The sequence below is a fragment of the Pelodiscus sinensis genome, chromosome 6 (assembly GCF_052426305.1).
Source record: "Pelodiscus sinensis isolate ZL-2025 chromosome 6, ASM5242630v1, whole genome shotgun sequence".
In the NCBI taxonomy this organism is placed as follows: domain Eukaryota; kingdom Metazoa; phylum Chordata; order Testudines; family Trionychidae; genus Pelodiscus; species Pelodiscus sinensis.
Window position 1 is genome coordinate 86,410,338 of NC_143057.1, and position 21,610 is coordinate 86,431,947.

General features: G+C 42.3%; 1 protein-coding gene across 6 annotated transcripts in view; it reads left to right on the plus strand.

Moving 5' to 3' along the window:
- IQGAP2 (IQ motif containing GTPase activating protein 2) overlaps positions 1 to 14,858 on the plus strand; it is a 214,712-nt gene extending 199,854 nt beyond the window's left edge. For all 6 annotated transcript variants that reach the window (XM_075932302.2, XM_075932305.2, XM_075932304.2 and 3 more), the window contains 6 exons: positions 4,361 to 4,448; positions 5,864 to 6,076; positions 7,902 to 8,062; positions 9,830 to 9,973; positions 13,385 to 13,493; positions 13,882 to 14,858. In XM_075932302.2, coding sequence (XP_075788417.2) covers positions 4,361 to 4,448; positions 5,864 to 6,076; positions 7,902 to 8,062; positions 9,830 to 9,973; positions 13,385 to 13,493; positions 13,882 to 13,995 — 829 coding nt within the window. In that variant the 3' untranslated portion in view covers positions 13,996 to 14,858. The remainder of the gene's footprint in view (positions 1 to 4,360; positions 4,449 to 5,863; positions 6,077 to 7,901; positions 8,063 to 9,829; positions 9,974 to 13,384; positions 13,494 to 13,881) is intronic.
- The last annotated feature ends 6,752 nt before the right edge of the window (positions 14,859 to 21,610 follow it).

The window sequence follows — 21,610 nt, forward strand, 5'->3', positions numbered from 1 at the left end:
ACCATCTCCAAATCACCTCGCAGTGCCAGAACTCTCGGCGCCGGCGCGACTGACCTCCACCATGGCACTGGCTGCTGCGGTGCTGAAATTGCCGGCTCCAGGGAGTGCGGTGCAGGCTAGTGCTTCAGTGTATGCCTCCCAAGCTGGTGCGCTGAGCCTTATGCCACTGCTTTCATCGCCCTGGAGCCGCTCTCACTCTCTCCTCTTCTCTCCGGCACCATCAGCATCCCCTCCAGCACTGCGCTCCCCATACCACAGTGGGAGCCACCACAGGTCGTCTCCTCCCTCCTCCAGAATCCCATCTCCATTCCTGGCTGCAGGACCCTTTCATCAAAGGCACCACTACAGACGACCCACCATCTCCCTTGCTTCTTCTAGGGCATCATACAACCGCTCTTGCTCACCATACTCTCCACGCTGCCATTGATATCGCTCGCACTCTCGCCACCCAGACAGACACTCACCGCGTGACTATCTTTATCATCGCGACAACCGTTACTCCCGAGACTCTCACAACAGACACTCTTATCACTCACGATCTGCATACAACTATGCTTCGCCCAGGCTCTTCCCAACTCCAACTCCAGCTCTGCTCACCTCTCCAGAGCAGACAGCTTCCATCTGAACCGGAGCACATTCCCTTTGCGGACCAGCCAACTGGGGTTTCTCCACCTCATTCCTGTCTGCCAGACGAAGCACTCTCTAGGCAAGACCTCCCTGCCTGATGACCTCCGTCAGTTTCAGGAGTTGTTTAAACGAGTAGCCATCACCCAGGAAATACCGTTGCAGGGACTCAAGGACAAACAGCATAAACGTTTTAGGAACCTCCAGCCGCAGCACAGGTCACGCCTGGCCATTCTCCTCGATGAGGGCATCCTGGAAATTGCCGACGAAATATGGCACGCTCCAGCGTCCACTCTACCAATGAGCAAAAAGGCTGACAGAAAATATTTTGTGCCTCCCAAAGGGATGGAATTCCTCTTTGTCCATCCCCAACCAAACTCCTTAGTCGTTGATGCAGCCCAACAGAGGGCTAAGGCCCCACATTTCAAGCAACAGGGCTCCGACAAGGAGAGGAAGAGGCTAGACCTTCAGAGCAAGGTCAAGGACTTACCCTTTGACAAAGACAAGCTTTTTGCGGAGTATATGGACACGATCCTACACTCTTCTAAGGAGTCCCAAACAACTCGGTGAACACTGGGGATATATACACCCCCCTTAAGAGGTGCTGTACACCCCATACCAATGTAGGTACGACTACTCCTACGTTAGACACCAATGGCAGCAGCAACCCCAGCAATGGAGGGGTTTCAATAACCGATGCTCACACCAGAGGCCCCAGTGACACTGCAATGTAAAGGGCAGGCCACACATTGCTCCCAACAACAAGCAGCAAGTTTGATGCCTTGGTTGGGGGTGAGCATACAGTCACAGGCAGCACCACAGATAGTCTTACCGAACACTTTCACCATTGGTTGAGGCCCTTCTTCCACCAAATGGGCCCCAATCATCACAGACAGATGGGTACTGGAAATTGTTCAAACAGGTTACCCTATTCCCGTCACCTCCATTCCACCCACCAGCCTTCCCACCCCATCCCTTTTAGGGACCCCTCTCTCAAGGCCCTCCTACAAGTGGAAGTCGACCGCCTTCTTTCCCTGGGTGCCATAGTCAGCCCCAAACGAGTTCAAAAACAGGGGCTTCTACTAGCATTATTTCCTTACCCAGAAAAGGTCCGGAGGTGTCCCATCCTAGACCTCCACTGTCTGAACAAATTCTTACGGAAACAATGATTCAAAATGATCACCTTAGCTGCCATAATTCCCACATTGGATCAACAAGACTGGTTTGCTGCCCTCTGCCTCCAAGATGCCTATTTTCACGTCCCTATCCATCCAGCCCACAGAAGATTCTTACGGTTTGTCGTCAGAAAGGATCATTTCCAATACAAAGTCTTTCCCTTCAGGCTATCCTCAACCCCCAGGGTGTTTTCAAAGGTGTAAGCGGTAGTCACGGCCTTCCTCCAATGGCAAGGAGTACTCATCTTCCCGTACTTGGACGACTGCCTACTCGAGTCCTTCGGCACTTGAGGTCTCTCACGTGATCCAACTCACCAGGCGAGTCTTCCAGTTGCTCGGACTCCTCCTCAACAAGCAAAAGTCCGTTTTGCACCTGATCCAGAACCTCGAGTTCATAGGTGCTCACCTGGACTCACTGGCAGGCAGAGCCTTTCTACCTCTGCAAAGATTTCAGACCATCCAGGACCTCATTCATACCATTACCGTCAGTCCCACCGTCTCACTCATAACATGCCTGAGATTGATGGGCCATATGGCTGCCACAATATACGTGGTCAAATACACCAGACTACACTTTCACACCCTTCAATACTGGCTGACACTGGTCTACAACCACACCAGATACAACCTCCACAGGTCAGTAGCGCCTCCACCCTCCATTACACGATCACTCTTGTGGTGGACCAACCACAAGAATCTCCTATCGGGTACCTTTCCATCAATAGCCACCCCTCCACCAAATCTTGACAGACACTTCTCTGCTAGGATGGGGAGCACACATGGGATCTCTCTCAGTGCAGGGCCAATGGTCCCCATAAGAAGCACAACTACATATAAACCTCTTAGAACTATGCGCCATCTTCAACACCTGCAAATCCTTCCTCAACCACATCCAGAACACCATGGTGAGGGTACTCACGGACAACGTCACGGCCATGTATTATGTGAATTGCCAGGGCGGCGCTCACTCCCGTTCCTTATGCACGGAAGCCATCCACTTCTGGAATTGATGCATTTGCCACGGAATAACCCCTACGGCATCTATTTTACCTGGCACCATGAACGTGACTGCAGACTTCCTAAGCAGGCACTTTGACGTGAAACACGAGTGGGAAATGCATGGGGGAGTCCTACTCGAGCTCTTCTGATGCTGGGGGACTCCCAGAGTAGATCTCTTTGCAACCCTCCGCGCCCCCTCCCCCCCCCCCCCCCCGCAATGTGAAATGCCACAAGTACTGCACCAGGCAGGGCCTCAGCCACACGTCCATGGGGGATGCCTTTCTCATCAGCTGGCACGGACCTCTCCTCTACGCCTTCCCTCCCATACCATTGATCCCACGAGTTCTTCAGAAGGTGAAGATGGACAGGGCAAGGCTCATCCTCATAGCACCAGCTTGGCCACACCAGCACTGGTTCCCCTTCCTCCACTGTCTGTCTGAATGTGCACCGATTCACCTCCCAGCACTTCCGAACGTGCTCACCCAGAACCGAGGATGCCTAGTACACCCCCAGATATACACCCTGAACCTCAGAACATGGTTCCTCATTGGCTAAACCCATTCGAATCCCTCTGCTCAGCACCAGTTCAGCGTGTCCTCATACACAGACAAACCACAAGGAAAACTTACCTTCATAAGTGGTGCTGATTCACTCCTGGTGTGCCACGAACCACCACCATACAGAACAGCCATCTGCTCCTCTGGTGCTGGATTATGTAAAAGACACAAGACTTACGTTAGCTTCCATCAGGGTACACTTGACGGCAATCGCAGCCTTTACACCAAGCAGGAGGCTGAGGGCGTGGAAGAGTGAACGTTGGGAGTATGAAGGGCCTCAGAATGGTGGGGGGTGTCTCATCGGGCAGAGCTTTCTCTCATTCTGTACAATAGTAAGTCCAAACTTCTTAAGGAGTTCTTGAACAAACAGACTCAGACCAATATTTCTCAAATATATAGATATATTTGTATCATTTCTGTAAGAGATTCTGATTTGCTAAAGACTGATTTAAACTTTGCTTGAACAAGACTAGTTTCTCCATTGCTTCCTTTGGTTTGTTTGGTACAAAGAAAACGTGTATTCTCTGCTCCTAGAGGTGTTTTTATTAAGCAAAGTACAGTAATACACATTAATGTGTATGTTTCTGAAGTTTGGCAATGTCTACTTCTAAATCAGTGTAAATTCAGATGGCTTATAAGCACCTTATGCATAGGTCAGACTTTGAAAAGATGAGTGTTTCCAGCTTGTACTTTGTTGGAGTCTTAACTTAGTTGATGCAAATGCAGCTGGAGTCTTATTATGGCATCTATCGCCATGATAATTGAAACTCCCAAATGATAAAGGGAAAACAAGCAGATATACACTTTTTTTGTATCAAAGTCCATATCAAAAAGACATTGTTCAACTTAGTACGGCTGCTAATAATTTAGATTTCAGAGCTTCTGTCTTTGAAAAATACCAGCATTTTGCATGTTGGATCTTTTAACTTTGAGCCACAAATGAAGAAACTGAATGCTTTCTATGCCAGCTGTCTTATAACAACTTCTATTGTTTGCTCCTTTAAGGACAAAAAGGCTTGTTGTTGATGTGATACGAACGCAACCAGGAAATACGCTCTTAGAAATCTTAGAAACACCAGCCTCTGCACAGCAGGTAAATACCAAGTTATTTTTGTTTTCCTCTTCATATAATATTCCTTGTGCTGGATTTAAAATAGGTAACCAATTTTCTCTGGCAATCTCTTGCCCCTCTGAGCAGTTTCTCTTCCCCTCTGGGTAAAATGAGGGAACCAGGAGGGTGGTGCTTTAGGCTAGTCTCCCCCAGCCAGCCCATCAGAGCTGCCCAGTCTGCACTGCTTGGGGTTCCAGCAACAACTAGGGATGTAAAATCCCATGTAATTAGTTATCCTGTTAAACGTTAAGTTTAGCTGGCTGACTAATTAAACGGGAATCTGCAGGGGGAGCAGCCATAGGACTGCCCCAGCCCAGTGGAGCTGCTGGCTCCTAGCCTATGTGGGCTGGAAGTCTGCAGCTTCATGGAGGGCAGAAGCAGCAGTGCAAGGGGGCTGTCAACTTGCGGGCTGAGAGCCGTCAGCCCTTCCCCCACCCTGTTTCCCACAAGGCTGTGGACTCCCAGCCCAGGAGTGCTGGGTATCAGCACTGCAGGCGGAGGGCTGCTCCCGGGTAATGGCTAACTGTTACCCGTTCACATCCCTAATTTAAAGTACCCAGGGCTCCAGCTGTTGCAGTAGCAACGCTGGCTGGGAGCCCTGGGCCCTTTTACATAACCAGGCTCTGGGTTAGTTGCCCCTTTTGCATCTTTGCCCACTCTTTGCTTTCCTCTGGCAGCTCTGAGGGCAGTTAGCAATGGAGAGAGAATTATTTTTTTATACCTAACATTTCATAAAATGAGATGAGACTTTTTTCAAAACTCTTCACCTCCATCAGCAAATTGTTTTTAACTTTCGTCTTTAACTAAGAATTCTCCCACTTAGTTTGTTTGCTTATGCAACCAATGTACATAAACAAATGAGTGGGAAACAGCTTATAGCTTTCCCTCCGTATGGGAATTGCGTGGGAATCTCTTGTCTTCTGCAGACTTCTCTCAAATGTTGCAGCCTGAAATAGTTAGTAGATGCACAAGCTATGCCACTGATGTCACATTTTGGCTTTTCTTGATCTTTTTTTTTTTTTTTTTTTTTTTTTTTTTTTTAAAGGAGGACCCTTTAATGGACTTTATATCGGAGCCCCCAATCCTTAAAATCCATCAGCGTCTTTCAGTTTAAATGGGTTTTAGCTCAGGTCATGGGACTGCAATTCAAACAGGCTTCCTATGACCCAGCTAACACATTTACAAGTTCATTAATAATGGGCCTACTTTTAAGGTGTCTTGAAAAGCGAGTTCACTCCTATCGTGCCTCAAAACATAGTTTAGTCAAAATGGAGAGAAACAAAAAATTTATTTACACACGCTAATTCTCAGTTCACTGTTGTCTTTTTTTTACCACACAGAGGTTAGAACATCTGGACATTGTAATGAATTGGGTTTTTTTTCCATATTTTGTCCAGGAATCCGAGCACTTAAAGGTGGTAGAGAAACGTGCCATCTTAGATTCTAAAACTCCAGAGAAAATGAAGCACAGTCAGTCCATGCTTGAAGATGGACAGCTACCAATAGAACAAAAGAAAAGGAAAATACAAAGAAATCTTCGCACATTAGAACAGGCTGGATTAGTGTCATCTGCAAATAAGTACCAAGAAATCATCAATGAGATTGCTAAGGTAAATGGAATGTGTTGTTTACTTCCAAAATTTCTAAAAATACACCTATCCTTTCACCATATGTACATGTGATAAGCATCCTCATACAGAATACCAAACTGAGTCACCACAGGAAGCAAATAATGATTCCATCTCAGTTTGAAAGAAAAAATTAAACACTCAAAATAAGTAAGGAAAAATACTCACATACATGCTTGCTTGAGCTGAATACTGTGTGAGGGTCTGCACTTTTCCTCTATTATTCAGACTCTACAAATGATGAAGGGTAACTGACAATCTCCAGTCTATGGATATTTTAATGTAGCGCTTTCATTGGTATCAGTAAACATACAGCGCAAATGTCATGTGCTAAAGCGAGAGGGTATGCTACTTATTTCCATTTTAAATGAAGCAGACCCATGACTACTAGAAACTAATACAAATATGCTGGGAAAAGTCTGCTTCATTTAAAATAGAAAAAAGTTGTGTAGATGGCTCCTTTTTGCACACAAAGCCCCTCTTGCGCAAGAGCCGTTCTTCCTGAAAACGTGAGGTAGAAGGTGCCATAGGACTTCTCATTGTTTATGCAGATTCAAACTAACATGACTACCCCTCTGATACTTGTCACCATATAAAGGACTCATTTATTCATAAGTCCTGTGGTACCTTCTACCTCATTTTTTTTTTCAGAAAGAACTGCTCTTGTGCAAGAGTGGGTTTTTGCGCAAAAAGGAGACGTCCACACAGCTCCTTTCTGTGCAAAAGCAGCCCCTAATTATGCAAATGAAGCATGGCGATATTCTACTCCGTTCTTCATTTACATACGCTTTTGCAGAAAAAGAATGCAGTATAGATGTAGCCTAACAGATTTATTGGAGCATTCGCTTTCATGGGCAAAGACCCATTTCATCAGATGTGGAACATACTAGAACTCTAAGCCAGAGCTATTAATGGCTTTTCACCCTGTCCCAACTATTCATTTGTCAATTAAAATCTGACCTGTTTACTCACTTGGTCCTCATCGCTCTTTGTAAATTCTATGCACTGAAGTGACGAAGCTAAGTCTCTACCTATAACAGGTAGCTGGGAATGTGGAGGGGTGTAAGAGTGCGGGGTGGAGGGTTCCCTTCCAGCTGGGCTTTCTCTCCCTCCTCCCCACCACTGAGTGGCAGGGAAGGGTTTGGAGCAGGGAGGAAGTTGCCCTGTCTGGTGGCAGGCAACAGATGGCAGACCCTGCCTTCCTCCCTCCTCCGCACTTGCTGTCCTAGTGGTCACTGTGAGTGTGAAATCTTTCCTCTCTGCCCCCTCCCTTTCCATATTATGGAAAACAGTCCTATTCCTAGCACTTCCCCTTTACTCAGCACATCCAAGACCTTGCTTTAAGTTTGATATGCAGCTTCCTCTTATCCTAACTTGGTGGCCCTAACTCTTATTGTTTAGAAGTTTTTGAACAAACAGACTTGCAGACCCACCACCACCAGTCCCGTGCCCTGTAGGGCCTGGGCACTGGTGCCTAAGTCTTCTAGTATCTAGATAAAAGAAGTATGAAGCTGACTGAATTGCACACACATGGATTTAGGGATATAATTACCCATTTAGCTAAATGTTATCTGCACACATAGGATTTGTATCTATGCATTTAAAAAATATGTTTTGGGAAATGAGAGCAACTGCGTTATTATAATTTACGTTTTTTTCCTCAATAAATAAATGAACAATAAGATGGTATTCAGTTGTCACAGCATTCCTCAAAGATCACCAAAATCTGTACAAATAAGTTTATTTAATAAACTTATTCAATAAAACAAACTTATTCAATAAAACAATTCAAAACTTTTTACCACAGGACATACGAAATCAAAGAAGATACCGGCATCATCGCAAAGCTGAATTAGTGAAACTCCAACAGACTCTATCTGCACTTCAATCCAAGACAACATTTTATGAAGATCAAGTAAATTATTACAACACTTATATAAAAACTTGCTTAGACAACTTAACAAGAAAGTGAGTTGAAAGATTTTAACATTTCAAGAGTGCGCCTAATGCCCTCTTTAGTTGCACATCTCAGTATAATTCAGATGTATAAAGTGAACCCAGAATTGTCACTAACTGTTGAATAACTACATAGTGGAAAAGGGAGTGGTGATACATTTCTTAGAAGCTTTCTCTTCAAAAGACTTTAATTAATTAAAAAAACAAAAATGTTTTCAATTTATTGGTCTTGAATTGGAAAGCTTAATTGGAGTTTACCAGTGGGAAAACTCATGTGCTTGGTTGCATGGGGGCATAACTATAATTTTCCTTCTCACTGAGGGGCAGTTTGTTGAAGGTTGCAAGATATCTGAATAAATTAGTACTATTTTATATTTCTCTTCTAAAATATGCTTTGTGATGCAAGTAATTGACACTCGTCTGGGATGATATGCATGCTTGTTTTTGATTACTGCATTTCTCATGAGATGAAAGCTGCACCGGGACTCCATAGTTATGTTTTATTGACATAAGTTATGGTTCTTTCAGCGTGAAGGGGTGGGTGGATTGTATAAGCCGGTACACCACTCTGGCAAAAGGAGCTGGCAGGCTGGGGTGCTTCGCTGCAGGAGGAAGGTGGGCATGCGCCTAGCCAGCTCCCGGGGCTCTCCTGCAGTTTGCCATGCTAAGCAATCAGGCTGAGGGTGTGCCCTCTCCAACCAGTCTGGGACTGCGCCAGCCGTGAGCCTCCCCCTCCCCCCCAGGAAACCTTTTGGGAGGACTGGGATGAGGGGGTGGCAGTTGGCTGCAGCCATGCATACCTGGGATTCTGCTGTTCTTCCCGTGACTCTCAGGGAGTGAGGGGAAGTGTACAGCTTGCTGTATTCCTCTCCTTCCTGGTTGTGGAGGGGAGGGGCAGAAGAGTAATTCATGCAAGTTGTGCACTTTTAACCTCACTTCCTGATCATCAGGGGAAGGGAAAAGTGTAGCAGTGTCTTGGTATATGCAGCTGCATGCCCCCTCCAAAAATGGGGCCCTTATCCCCTCTCTCACCCCTACACTCACCAGCCTTCTGAACCCTTCCACTCACCAACCCTGGCTCCTGTGCTCCCCATACCACCCAGCCCTCTGCCCTAAGCCCCTCCTCTTACCCCCAATCCTGACTCGTGCACCCTCCCCCATACACCCTGCCCTGAGCCCCCACACTTTCAAGCTCCTTCCCTGGCTCCTGCCCTCCCCCACACACAGTCTAACCACCTACCCTGAGGTCCCCATGCTCCGTCCCACACTTACATTTCCTACATGTATTCTTGTTTAGCACCCCTCTACTCTGCCTTTCCACGCCTTCCCCCCCCCAAAGGGGGGGGGGGAGATACAATACCTGTAAGAAACTTAATTTACTTTCACCCTTGAATATATATCATTTCTATCACTTTACATCTTAAATTTAGTAGGTGGTTATATTTTCAGCAGTTGAAAATCTTTACAAAAGTGTATATTATTCAGGCAAAATAAGTCTCCCAATTTTTCCATGTCTGGTAGTAATTCCATTGATTGTGTTCTTCTCTCCTTCTTCCCTCCCCCTCTGCATTCCCATTTTGTTTTTCTGGTGTTTTTTTTTTTTTAATATGAAAGTTGATTACTGTTTGCAAGATCCTTTAAAACAATACACAGGAGTGAAGGAAGAACTAAATTCTTTTGTTACTGGTTCCTTTGCAAATAGCTATGTAGAAAAAGAAAAAAGTATGAAAGAGAAATGTTTGTTCTTGGTGGATCAGTCAAACTTATTTTCCCCTACAGAAATTCTCGGAGGTCAATTAAACTAGATGGAAAAGAAGAAGAGAAGGGAAGCAAAAAACTTAAGCATGCATCACTAAAGTACACAGCTGCAAGACTACATGAAAAAGGGATCATTCTAGAAATTGAAGATCTTCAAACCAACCAGTGAGTATAGGATTAAATTTGCTCAGAGCCAAGGAAATTGACAACTCTTTAACCAGTCACCGTGTTGGTGAAAGTTTCAAAAAATGTGGCATTTTTTCCTGCACATCACTGTAGAGCAGGGGCAGCCAACCAGCGGCTCTTCTTGCCAGTTTTCCCCCTCCTTCCCCCCAGATGCGGCTCGCGAAGCCACCCCACGTCTAAAGAAGCTGCCTTTGAAAATGGCCCCTGGCTCCCTGTGCTCACCGGGGCAGGGGAGCTGTTCAGTATAGCCTTTCAAAATGGCATCTTTAAGATGGTTACAGCCGGCAGGAGCCTGATGTGGCCAAAAAGCTTTTAACCGCATTTCTTAAAGGGGCAATCCTTTTTTTGGCTCAACAACTTTGCCCCGGCTCTTCACGCTGTATCCACTGCTATTTTGGCTCTTTGTCTGGAACAGGTTGCCACTCCTGCTGTAGAGGTTTTTACGTGTTAGTAAGGGAGCTTACAGTTGCATAGCCTAATAATCTTTTTCCCAGCTGTCATAGTAGTTTGCTGCTTAATGACTTTTTTGAGAATATGCTTTAAAAGCCTATGAAACATTATAGCTAACATTTCAGTGTTCCATTTAAAGTAATTTAATTACTGATATAGCTGATTTGCTGAACAGCTATTGCATTTTCATCCATTGAGTAAACATTCGAGTAAACTTTTGAGTAAAGCAGGCAGTATGCTGAAATTGCCATTAGTGAAAATAATTCAATTTTGAAGTTCCTGGATCCTGCAGAGGTAAAAGGCAGTGGGCACAATTTCATGAAGGGGTTAGACTTGTGGGGACCCTGAAGAGAGAGTGAAATGTATTTTCCCTGAGAGATAAATGGCACACAGGCAGCACCATGTGTCACTAATTACCCTTTTCCTTTAAAGAAAGAGAAATTGTAAGTCCATTTCACAAATAAATTACCTTATAGCCCCATCTGAGGGATTTTAAAATGTGTGTAAACAAGTAATCCTGTAACTGCTGAAAAGTTCAGAGGTTACATAGTTATGTGCAGGTGGCAGTCAGCTCCCCGGAGGTCAGTGTGCTCAGGGAGCCAGTTTTTAAGCCTGCTCCTCATGTGTATCAGCTCCCACCTGCTGCTCTGTGTTGTTACACTTTGGTTCTGTGATGTGATGGGAGCCTCAAGGGTTAAAGCCGACTACCTAGTGAAAACTACTGGATGATGGTGAAACAAATGATTCTTTATTAAGTGGTCAAAACCAACAATTAACAAGTAGGTGTTTAAACTAGCAATTGCTCAATACTTTTACAGTGTAGAAAAGCTTGGGCACAATTATACTTAACTGATTACAATTCTTTGATTACAATTCACTTCTATCAAATCACTATCTCTAATTCGCCTAAGACAAGGCAGCATACAAATGAAAAATACAAAAAACAAAGCTAAAATAATAATAATAAAAGAACCACCCACAGCCAATCCCTCCAATGTTACTTTAGGACAGCTGGTGGAGTTAGTCATGGATTTTTTACTGTTACAAGTTGACAACTCCTGGGTTTTTCTTCTAACACTTATACCTGGGCTAAAACTTAACCTTTTCACATAGCACAAAATCACACTATCTATACAATACAATTAATATGACTGACTTATACTTCACAGGATTATAGGATATAATTAATACAGCTTAACTATTAACTAAACTACCAATTAATAAATTTAAGCAATACTTACAAATCCTGCAACGATAACAACACAAAGACACAGTAGAACTCGGAGCATGCTCAGGACTCGTGCACCCCTATCTTTGACTCGAAGGGTGGGGAGGCAGCCTCAGGGTGATCAATCCTTTAGCCGGGCAAAAAAGAAGACACGTGCCCTCAATATACGGAACCTCCGTCGAACAAAGGGATAGAGGGTCTTTTATAACATAACCTGATATCCGGTACCTTATTAGGGTTGGTTCTTTGGCCGGGCCTGATAGGCTGGTAATGAGGTAACGTGAAATACTGCCCTATAGGATTTTTCATGATGCCTGCCTGATGGCCCCGTGGACAGTGCTGGGTGTGGTCATGGTTAGTGTGCATGGCAGTTGCATCTTATCTCCTTATGCCTACCTCTCTGCCTTCAAGGACTGGTCAAGAGAGTCTTATTTATCTCTTGCAGCTGTGTTCTATTTTTTCATGCTCACCTCCCTGTTCTATGATGCCTACAAGGCCAAATTCCGTTTACAGAAAGCTGCATTGTGCTTCCCATGCTTTTCTGAGTATCTTATGGTCTGGTTTCAGTCAGGAGCCTAGTGTGGCAGGATGGGCGATACGCGAAGGCCGTGGTCAGAAAAAGCCTGCTTTCCAACATGTGCTACTGCCTCTGATACAGAGGCAGCAGTGCAGGATGGCAGGCAGCTCCTCAGAAGCCAGTTTGTCGGCTCCCTGTATGTACCGAGAACCTGCATGAAACCATGAAGGTTAACAGTGAGCCCAGGCTCATCTGTTAACTGTTTACATGGTTATACTTTCATGTCCCTAATGTCTACACTACATACTTCTGCTGGTATAGCAGTGCTACTCGGGGGTGATCCCTTTCTGATGCAGCTATGCTGTAGAAGCAGTTATAGCACCAAACTATACTTTGGTATGCTTGTTCTACTCCTGGGAGATGTTTTTATTATACATATACAAAGCACAGCTTTCCAGTGTTGAGTTACACACCAGGAGGACTCTGCTGGTATAATATGCTAGTGCTATATCATGAAGCACTTCATAGGGTTGTCAACATGAAGTTGACTACAGAATTAACCAATAAGCCTAAGCGCAGAGAGCCTAGGTAGAAACAGCAGTGCGGTGGGTGGAGCACAGGCTGCTGCCATGGAGCAACTTCTGTCCGCAGTGGGCCCAGGCTTGCCACAGACCGAGACTGCTCTGTGGGATGTCAGATCAATGCATGGCAGCAGACAGGATCCAGTTTTTAAACCAGCTCCCTTCACAGACCAGTTCCTGCCTGCCACCCTGCAATGCTGCCTCTAATACAGGGGCAGTAGCATGGGATGGCAGGGGATTCCCCCGGGAGTAGGGCCAGGAACATGCTAACTGCTGGCCCCACCCTTAGGGACTATTAAATAATTGTGTAACCACTAAATTTTGATGAAGTTACCCAATTAGTCAATTATCTAACATCCCTAACATACAGCCTAACAGAATACCTGACTCGGCACTACTGATTTCTCAGAAACTGCCCTGCAGTCTCCCAGATTCTTCTTCTATTGGTCATAGGGGTTGTAGTAATACCTGTGGTTTCAGATTGTGAATTTGGTGTGCATGCATACTGTCCTCAGGAAAAAATAGTGCTCAGAGTCCACATTTTTTTGTCGCTGTCTCTATTTTTTGATCATGTGAAGTTTTGTGACATACATTATACATCCAATTTTTTTAAGGTTTAAAAATGTTATGTTTGACATCACACCTGGTGAAGAAATGGGTGACTTTGAAATCAAAGCAAAGTTCTTGGGTGTTCAGATGGAAAAAGTGGAACTCCATTTCCAGGTAAAGTTTATATTTATTCTATTTGATCGAAATAGATTTGTATTTGAGCTAAAAATCTTCCCTTTCTGATTGTTCATAAACTGTTGGGGCATTATAGAATAAGGGGTGGGAAGTAACCATGTTACTGAGGTAGTATATTAAGCTTAGGCTGACATTGGGTATATAGAGCGGGATCATTTTAATTTATATGTATGGACAGTACAGTAAATGTGTCAAAAATTCATTACTAAATGCCACTTCAGTTGCTAAGGATCTGGAGTTTGAGGCTCTGAACTTATAAATAAAAGCAACAATTCTGGTGCATTTCTTTATTTTTTATTTTTTAAATTGGGAATCATGAAGTGTGAACCCGAAGCCAAAACTAGCTTCTTTTTATTCTTACTTTCAGGATTTGCTTCAGATGCAATATGAAGGTGTAGCTGTAATGAAAATGTTTGATAAAGCAAAAGTGAACGTAAACCTGCTCATATTCCTGTTGAACAAGAAATTCTATGGAAAATGAAGATTGCAGATATTGTGGAGTCTGCATCAAATCAATAGGAATGTGTGTTCAGTATTTTTGCTTTTAAATGTTTTTCAATTACTATCATTGAACACTGTTTTGGATGTCAAAAAAGACCAATCTGTTCAGAAGAATATACTTATGTGCCTTTTTCATCATTTGATACTGCAGTAGTAAAGTAGAAAATAGGCTAATTTAAACACTTCCAGATTTCACTGTAGTGTTGGACTTTTGATTGGAAAGTATATCATTTAGTGACACTCAGCTATTTGGGAGGGAGGGAGGGCTGGTTTTTAAAATAGGCAGAAAATAAATTTAGTTAAATGGCATAAATCTATAAACTACTTCCTATGAAAATATATTTTAAATGATTCAAGTTGCATAATATAGTTCTTATTAGACTTCTGACTTATTCTCTGCAAGAAACCCTAATTTGTTTGTGAGGGATATTTTTAGCAAATTAAATGCTAAGCCTATTTTCTGGCAGTTGTCAACTGTAAAGTGAACTGTGCAATTTGAAATAAATTTTATAGGTAATTATAAAGTTACAATAACATGTACTTGTACAAAGGTATATTTTGATTTATTCCTACTAATAAAAATGCACTACTGCCTCGGGATAAATAAATTTTCTACTTACAGCCTTTTAATTTAAGTGGCAAAGGGGCAATCTGAATTGTGATCAGTAGGGGTTTTTTTAATAACGAGGTATTTGAATCCTTAAATTGTGCCTGTCTTTTTTTTTTTTTTGTACGAAAATAAAATCAGTAAATAAATGCAATAAAATCAGTTTTTAAATGTATTCTTTGGAGATGGTTCTATGTAAAATAAATGTTACTTGATTAAATTGGTAAGTTTCTAAATCATTTTCATCTTGTATTACTGTAACAATCCATATGGTGCAAGGGAATTCTGTTGCACAGCTTCTTCTTTCATTTATTACTCAGTTGGAATTTGTCCATTGATGTTGCAGGTGTCTCTAGGACTAAACCCTGCCATTTAGTTAGGGACACTAGATTTTCTGCATCTGTCAGTGGAAATAGTTCAGTTTCTCCCAACCCTCTTGTTTTTAAAACCATTTATTTTATTCACTTCTGTGCAGTGGCAACTTGGCCTCCTTTTCCCCTGGATCGGGTATTTAGCTGTGTTATGACTTCAACCACCTGGATCTGCCACTATAGTCACTCCCTGCAAGATTATTTTGATGCACACTCGGGTAGAGCAAAGCTATCCTGCAAACACCTAGCTTAAATCTAGGCAGTTTTCCTTACATGATGCACTATTTTCAGAGAGTGAAATATGTTCTGCCTCCTTCCATCTAACTGACCATTGTACTGCCAGGATATGAAGCCTAGTCAAATCAGTATGCTGGGTCCCCAGCCTGCCCCAAAGACTCTTAGCACCAATGCAGAAAAATATGATCAGGAATTCCTGAGCTTTCACGGAAAGAGTCTGAGGCTACGTCTATATTGGCAAGATTTTGTGCAAATACTCAAAAACTCTTGCGTTAAAGAGTAAGAGAGCGTCTACACTGGCATGTGCCTTTGTGCAAGAGCATCTGGGCCAGTGTAGATGCTCTCTTACACAAGAAAGCTCCAATGGCCATTTTAAACATCGGGCTTTCTTGCGCAAGAAATTGATGTTGCCTGTCTACACTGGCCTCTTGCACAAGAACAGTTGTGCAAGAGGGCTTATCCCTGAGCAGGAGCATCAGAGTATTTGTGCAAGAAGCCCTGATATTATACATTAGAACTTCAGTGTTCTTGTGCAAGTACTCGCAGCCAGTGTAGACCAGTGGCAAGATTTTGCACAAAAGAGGCCGCTTTTGTGCAAAATCTTGCCAATATAGACTTAGCCTAAGGGTGTGTAGGAAGCTATCCAGTTATCTCAGGAGGTAAATCCTGTAACAGACCTGGGCTGGAGTGGGGGGATAGGGAATCCTAGAGGATCCTCTGTTCCTTGGTGGGGGGTGGGAGGAGGAGCAGGTCTCCTATATAGCTTCCTTTCCTACCACTGTAGACCCACAAATTCAAAGGCCAGAAAGGGACCATCACAGAAAAATATACTCCCTATTCCCAGTATGAATGTGTCTAGCTTCAGCTTCCAGCCTTTGTATTGTTACAACATTCTCTGCTAGATTAGAGCCATTATTAAAATGTGCTCTCTATGCAGAAAGATGCTGTAATGTAGTCATCCTTAATCTATTCATTTTAAAGAGTTTAAAATTCCTGAGTGTATTTTCTAATGTTAACCATTCTCATGGCTGTCCTCTGAACCCTCTCCAATGTATCAACCTCAGTCTTAAAAGGTGTGTACCAGAACTAGTTTTTATTAAGTTACATGCCTTACAGAAGTGTAAGTGTAATATATCAATGCTATTACCTTTATCAACCAAATCTGTAATCTTACTTTTTTAAATCAAATTTAGGACTGTCTTCCAGGCTGATGTGCATTAATTATATTAATTACTAATCAAGTTCCATACCAACTGCTCCATGGGTCAGTGTCAGGTTAACAAAGCTCCAGTTACCCAGGTTATTACATTTACACTTTAAAAAAAAAAAAAAAAAAAAGCACATTAGGTTTCTTCCACTCTTTTGGAACTTTCCCAGTGCTCCAAGACGTATTGAAAATCAACGTAAATGGTCCAGCAAGGTCTTCAGACGGGTCTTTTAAAACTCCTGGATGCAAGTTACCTGGACCTGCTGATTTTAAAAAGTCTAACTTTAACTGTTTCTCTAACATCTCCTTGAGGTACTTATGGAATGGAAAATGTTACCACTATTTAATGAGACTCACTTGTTTTTCCCCCAAAAAAGAATAAATGTTTATTGAATACTTGTATTTCCTGTATTACTGATATTGGGTAAATAGTTGTTCGTTATAAGGGACCAAAAGCTTTGTCAGCATATTTTAAAAATTCCCTATTGTGCTGAAGTCTGCTGGCCTTAGATTTCTCCTTGTCATTTTGCTTCCCTACCAATTTTTCTACCATTCCTAACTTCCGAATGATAGTTAGTCCTATCTACTACTTTCTTCCATTTGTAACCTTTTTTATAGCTGTGTTCACTTTCTAAAGTGTTTTAACCAGCATGGATGCCTTATTCGATTTTGGCTTTTGGAGCATTTGGTAAGGTGCTCTTAAATGATTCCCAATTAAATGTCATGTTTTTCTGATTAAATTCTACTTCTCAACTGATTATGCTCATTATTGTTTTCAGCTTTATGAAATTGTCCTTTTTGAAGTACAGGTGTGTATTAGACAATCTGCATTTTCTTCTGCTTGCACATTATATAAATGTGATCAAGCCATGATCACTTGTACCTATCTTAGTTCTAGTGATCAATTCTTTATCTGTAAAGAAATCCCTGTCTTGTTTAATTTACACTGGCGATGTAGTTAACTTAGTAAAATTGTCTAGGATAGGATGGACTTGGGCATTGCCCGCCAACCACATTTTAGGAACATATTTCTAGCATACATCTATAATTCTTTGTGTACCACCAGTACATACATCCCATTAATATTAATGCCAGCATATTCTCAATTTGTTTACATCTTACTTGACAATTTCTTGCTACAAATATTGATGAGTGAGTTGGGACAATGAGTGTTTCAGGCTCAGTGAGAGAGGTTGTATGAAGTGTCCTTTGCCAGTTAGCATTTTGAGGGGCTTTCCATGTCATGCAACGGTTTCCACGAAGAAACTTTCCCTCTGGCAGAGGGAAAAATCTGGTACTGATGCTTCCAAAGAAAATCTAGATTCATTTTTCTCAAAACCAACAAAATCCTCAACACAAAGAGAATTTATGTATGTGAGTTCACAACAAGCTGTACGAAACTTCCTTGTCTAGCTTCTGCACCTAAAATTGTGTCTGGTCGCATTGTTAGAGAAAAGAAACTGCCCTTCCCTCCCCCAGTAAAAAAGTTTGGCCAGGCCACTCTTGCTATATGGGCTGCAGGACTCCTTGAGAGAAACCGGCCGCACCCTTCCTGCATACCATTGCCTTTAGAAAAAGGGAAGGTGTGAAAAGGGGAAAATAGCCTCAGACTCTCCCACCCGTCACCTTGGCGTGAGAACTGCGGAGCTTACCTGGTCGCATGAAACCTGCACAGTTTCGGCCCAACCCCTGGGACACAGACCCCCCCCCCCCCCACTTGGTGACCGTTGGGCCATATATGGTAATATGCAAGCGCGGGAAAGTGATGTGCAGATTTGGGGATAAATACCCATCGCACAGTTCGCTCTAGGAGGTCTTCGCAACACACGTACCACCATGCGTGTGCCTTCTCATATACTTCAAAGCGCTGCCAGCCTGATCAACTGACCAGCCACCTCCCCCGACTCTCGGGCGTAACCAAGGCCTTCGCAACCGAACTGGTATCTGTGAAATGTTCCATGTGCTGTGTAAGTTGTGCTGTGTATGATCTGATTTTTTTTCTTGTTGTGTAAGCTTAGTGTTGTTGTTGTTTTGGGGTAGTACATAGAGTTTGTAGTTATCACTATTTAATTAGTGTAGCTGGCATTCCCATCCTTATATCTCAGACACGTTTAACTAGAAATCATAGACTAAATATAATAGTGTAAATTCATTATTAACACGGTCTATTAAAAATCTTAGAATAAATACTATAAATTCACCACTGTCATAAATAAATATTTTTTATTTGATAAAACTGTCCACTTGGTTCTGTCCTTCCCCCCCTTGGGTATGCATCATCGGACCTGTGATTCTCGCGACATATGTTAACACCTATAATCATGATCTACAAAATGCCAATCAGCATACTGTCTGGAGAAATGGATCATTCATAAATACAGATGTTGGAAAAGAGAGAGAGTGACCAGTTCTTCAAAATCAAGAGGCACTTTTTATCTCAATGCAAGCAGTAAAGATTTGCAAAGATCCAAAATTTCATTGCATCAATTATTTTCAGGGCTAGGGGTCATCAGTAGTTACACTTTACATAGGCTAGGTGGCATCAAATTCAGACTGAAATTTCTTTTGAGGACATGAGATAATGCACTTGATACAATGCAAAATGAGGTCATTCTCGTAACATTCAAATTCCCTTTTTGTGGGCAGGTAAGTGCAAACAATGTACTGAATGCCAGCCCAACCTTCACATTAGCCCCTTGCATGCATTTTAGGAAGACAAATTTATTGTCTAGCTCACAACACTCCTGTGAATGCATCCCAGAATCATGTTTGCTTTGTTCCTTTTGTCCATAGGTTTCCTGTAATTAAAGTCTGCTTATCCTTCCCCCACCCTAGTTTAAGGATTCATTGCTCACTAATTCCTATGAGTAATGACTGAAGAGAAAAGCTGCATAATGAAAAAATTCATTTTATTTTAGCAGCTTCTCTCTGAATTCAACCCATGACTTGAATATAAACTGATTTTTTTTCCAAAAACCATGAGGAATCTAGTGGTACCTTAAACACTACCAGATTTACTTGGAAATAAGCATTTGTGGGTAAAAATCACTTCATCAGATGCATCTGCTAGCGGTGTTTACCCACAAGTTTTTGCTTAAATCTGTTAGCCTTTAAGGCGCCACGGGACCTTCTCATTGTTTTTGCAGATGCAGACTAGCACTGCTACCCCTCTGAGACTTGAAACTTGTCGAGGAACACTTAGTGTTCTGAAATCCACAGATGGGCATTTGCCCATAAATAATGGAGGAGAAAAGCTGCTAACAGAATTATCAGATAAGAAATTTCCTATTGTCTTCAATGGTTTTACAAAGCTGGAAAGTCCAATTTAAATTGAAACCTTGTTTTGCTCCCCAAGGAAAAAACAAACACTAGTAACTTTCATGTGCTGTACATCATTAAGTGTGATTATTTTATTAGTAACTACATCTGAGCTACTTTTCACATGACTAAGTTTTAAAAGGATAGATGGAAAATGAAGTTCTGTTGAATTAATACATTCAGCAAATATTAATTTTTTTTAGACAAACTGTATAAAGAGATTATATTGTGGGTACTCTGATGTAACACTGTTTGGAGTAGTTCATGACCGAGTGCTAGCTTCAGGGTGGACTTTTTTTTTTAAACACACAGAAGATATCCCATATTAGTGCTATTATTATTAGATTTCACCAATCCAGTAACAAGTGTGAACTCCTAAAGTGCAAAACAACTTTGCCATGGAGTTAGACAGTCCTCTTAGGCATTCCAGCCTATTTTGCCAGCCAAGCAAGGTAGACTTAGTGAAAAATGGTCACTTATGCCAAAGATCACAAAATATTCAAGTTGTTCCGAGTCCCAAGAGACCAGGCACTTATTCCCAGGTCAATTTGTACCTAGAATCTAACACTAAAGACAATGCATGTAGCTTATCTTTATAGTCAACTAAGGATTTATTAACTACAAAAGTGAATGAATGTTATTAATAGGTTAAAGCAGGACACACACCCCGCCTGTGGTTCCAAAAGGTGACACAGATGTAGTAACACATCAACACAATGTCTTTTTGGGGTTAACCCAGGTTGATTCTTAAGATGGCTGATTTCATTTCCTAGTTCCAGCCCTGTGAAAATCCATACAAGCAAAGCAGAAGAATGTCATGTCAGGCATCTTGACTTCCTCTTTCCACAATTTTTAAAACTAGATGAGCTTTCTTGCATGTAACACCAACATGGGTATAAGAGGACAATTAACGCAGTCTTTGTATTGTGATGTTTCATAAAGCCCCATGTCTTGGAATGCCTTGATAGGTCAGGGAACCAATCCTCCTCCTGGGTTCACAAGTTCAGAGCAGGTATTTTTACAGTTAGCAGCAAGCAAACCTTATATATTACTTTATAGTATAGAATACAACTTAATTAGTAAAATTAATACATGCAGCAACTTATACACGCTTTATAGAGACTAAACACTTAAGTTTCACACCTGTCTTGGACATATAGGTGAGCTGATCTGATTTTCAGCTATGAATTTATCTGTGCTCAGCTACTGCCAACAGCCTTAGCAAGAGCTGGCAGCTGTTTTACCAGTGTCATGCTCACTACTTTATAACTACAGTAGTCTTGGTAGTGTAGTTGACATGTTGTAATTGTATATGATTAAAAATAGACTGGATAAATTTCAGCACTATATAGTATGATTGTCATTACTAGTTCTTCTAGTTAGTATGCACATACCAGCTTTGACCTACCCCATCTCTATAAAAAAAATTTGCTATATTTACTGAACATTTGATCCCTTTCATAAGTTAAACACTTTATTCAGAATTCCTATTAACATTCACACCACATTATAAAACATTTTAATGCTAAGATTTAATCCATCATGTGTTGATGCTCAGGAGAAAACTAAGGATGTTAAAATGCGGTTAACTGACTAGTTGTCGGAATTTCTGTCAACTAGTTGATAGGCACTTCCGCATTCCTCCTTTGAAATGTTCAAGAGCCCTGGTAGTGGGAGGAATGCAGAACTACATGTGCAGCCTCCAGGCACATCTTCTTTGAAATGCACAAGAGTCCCCAGCGGGGGCTCTTGTGCATTTCAAAGCCATGGAGCCTGGGCCCCGCTGACTCCAGACTCCACACTATGCTGCTAGGAGCCTGGGGTCAGCTGGGGACTCCCCAGCTGACTGCGGGCT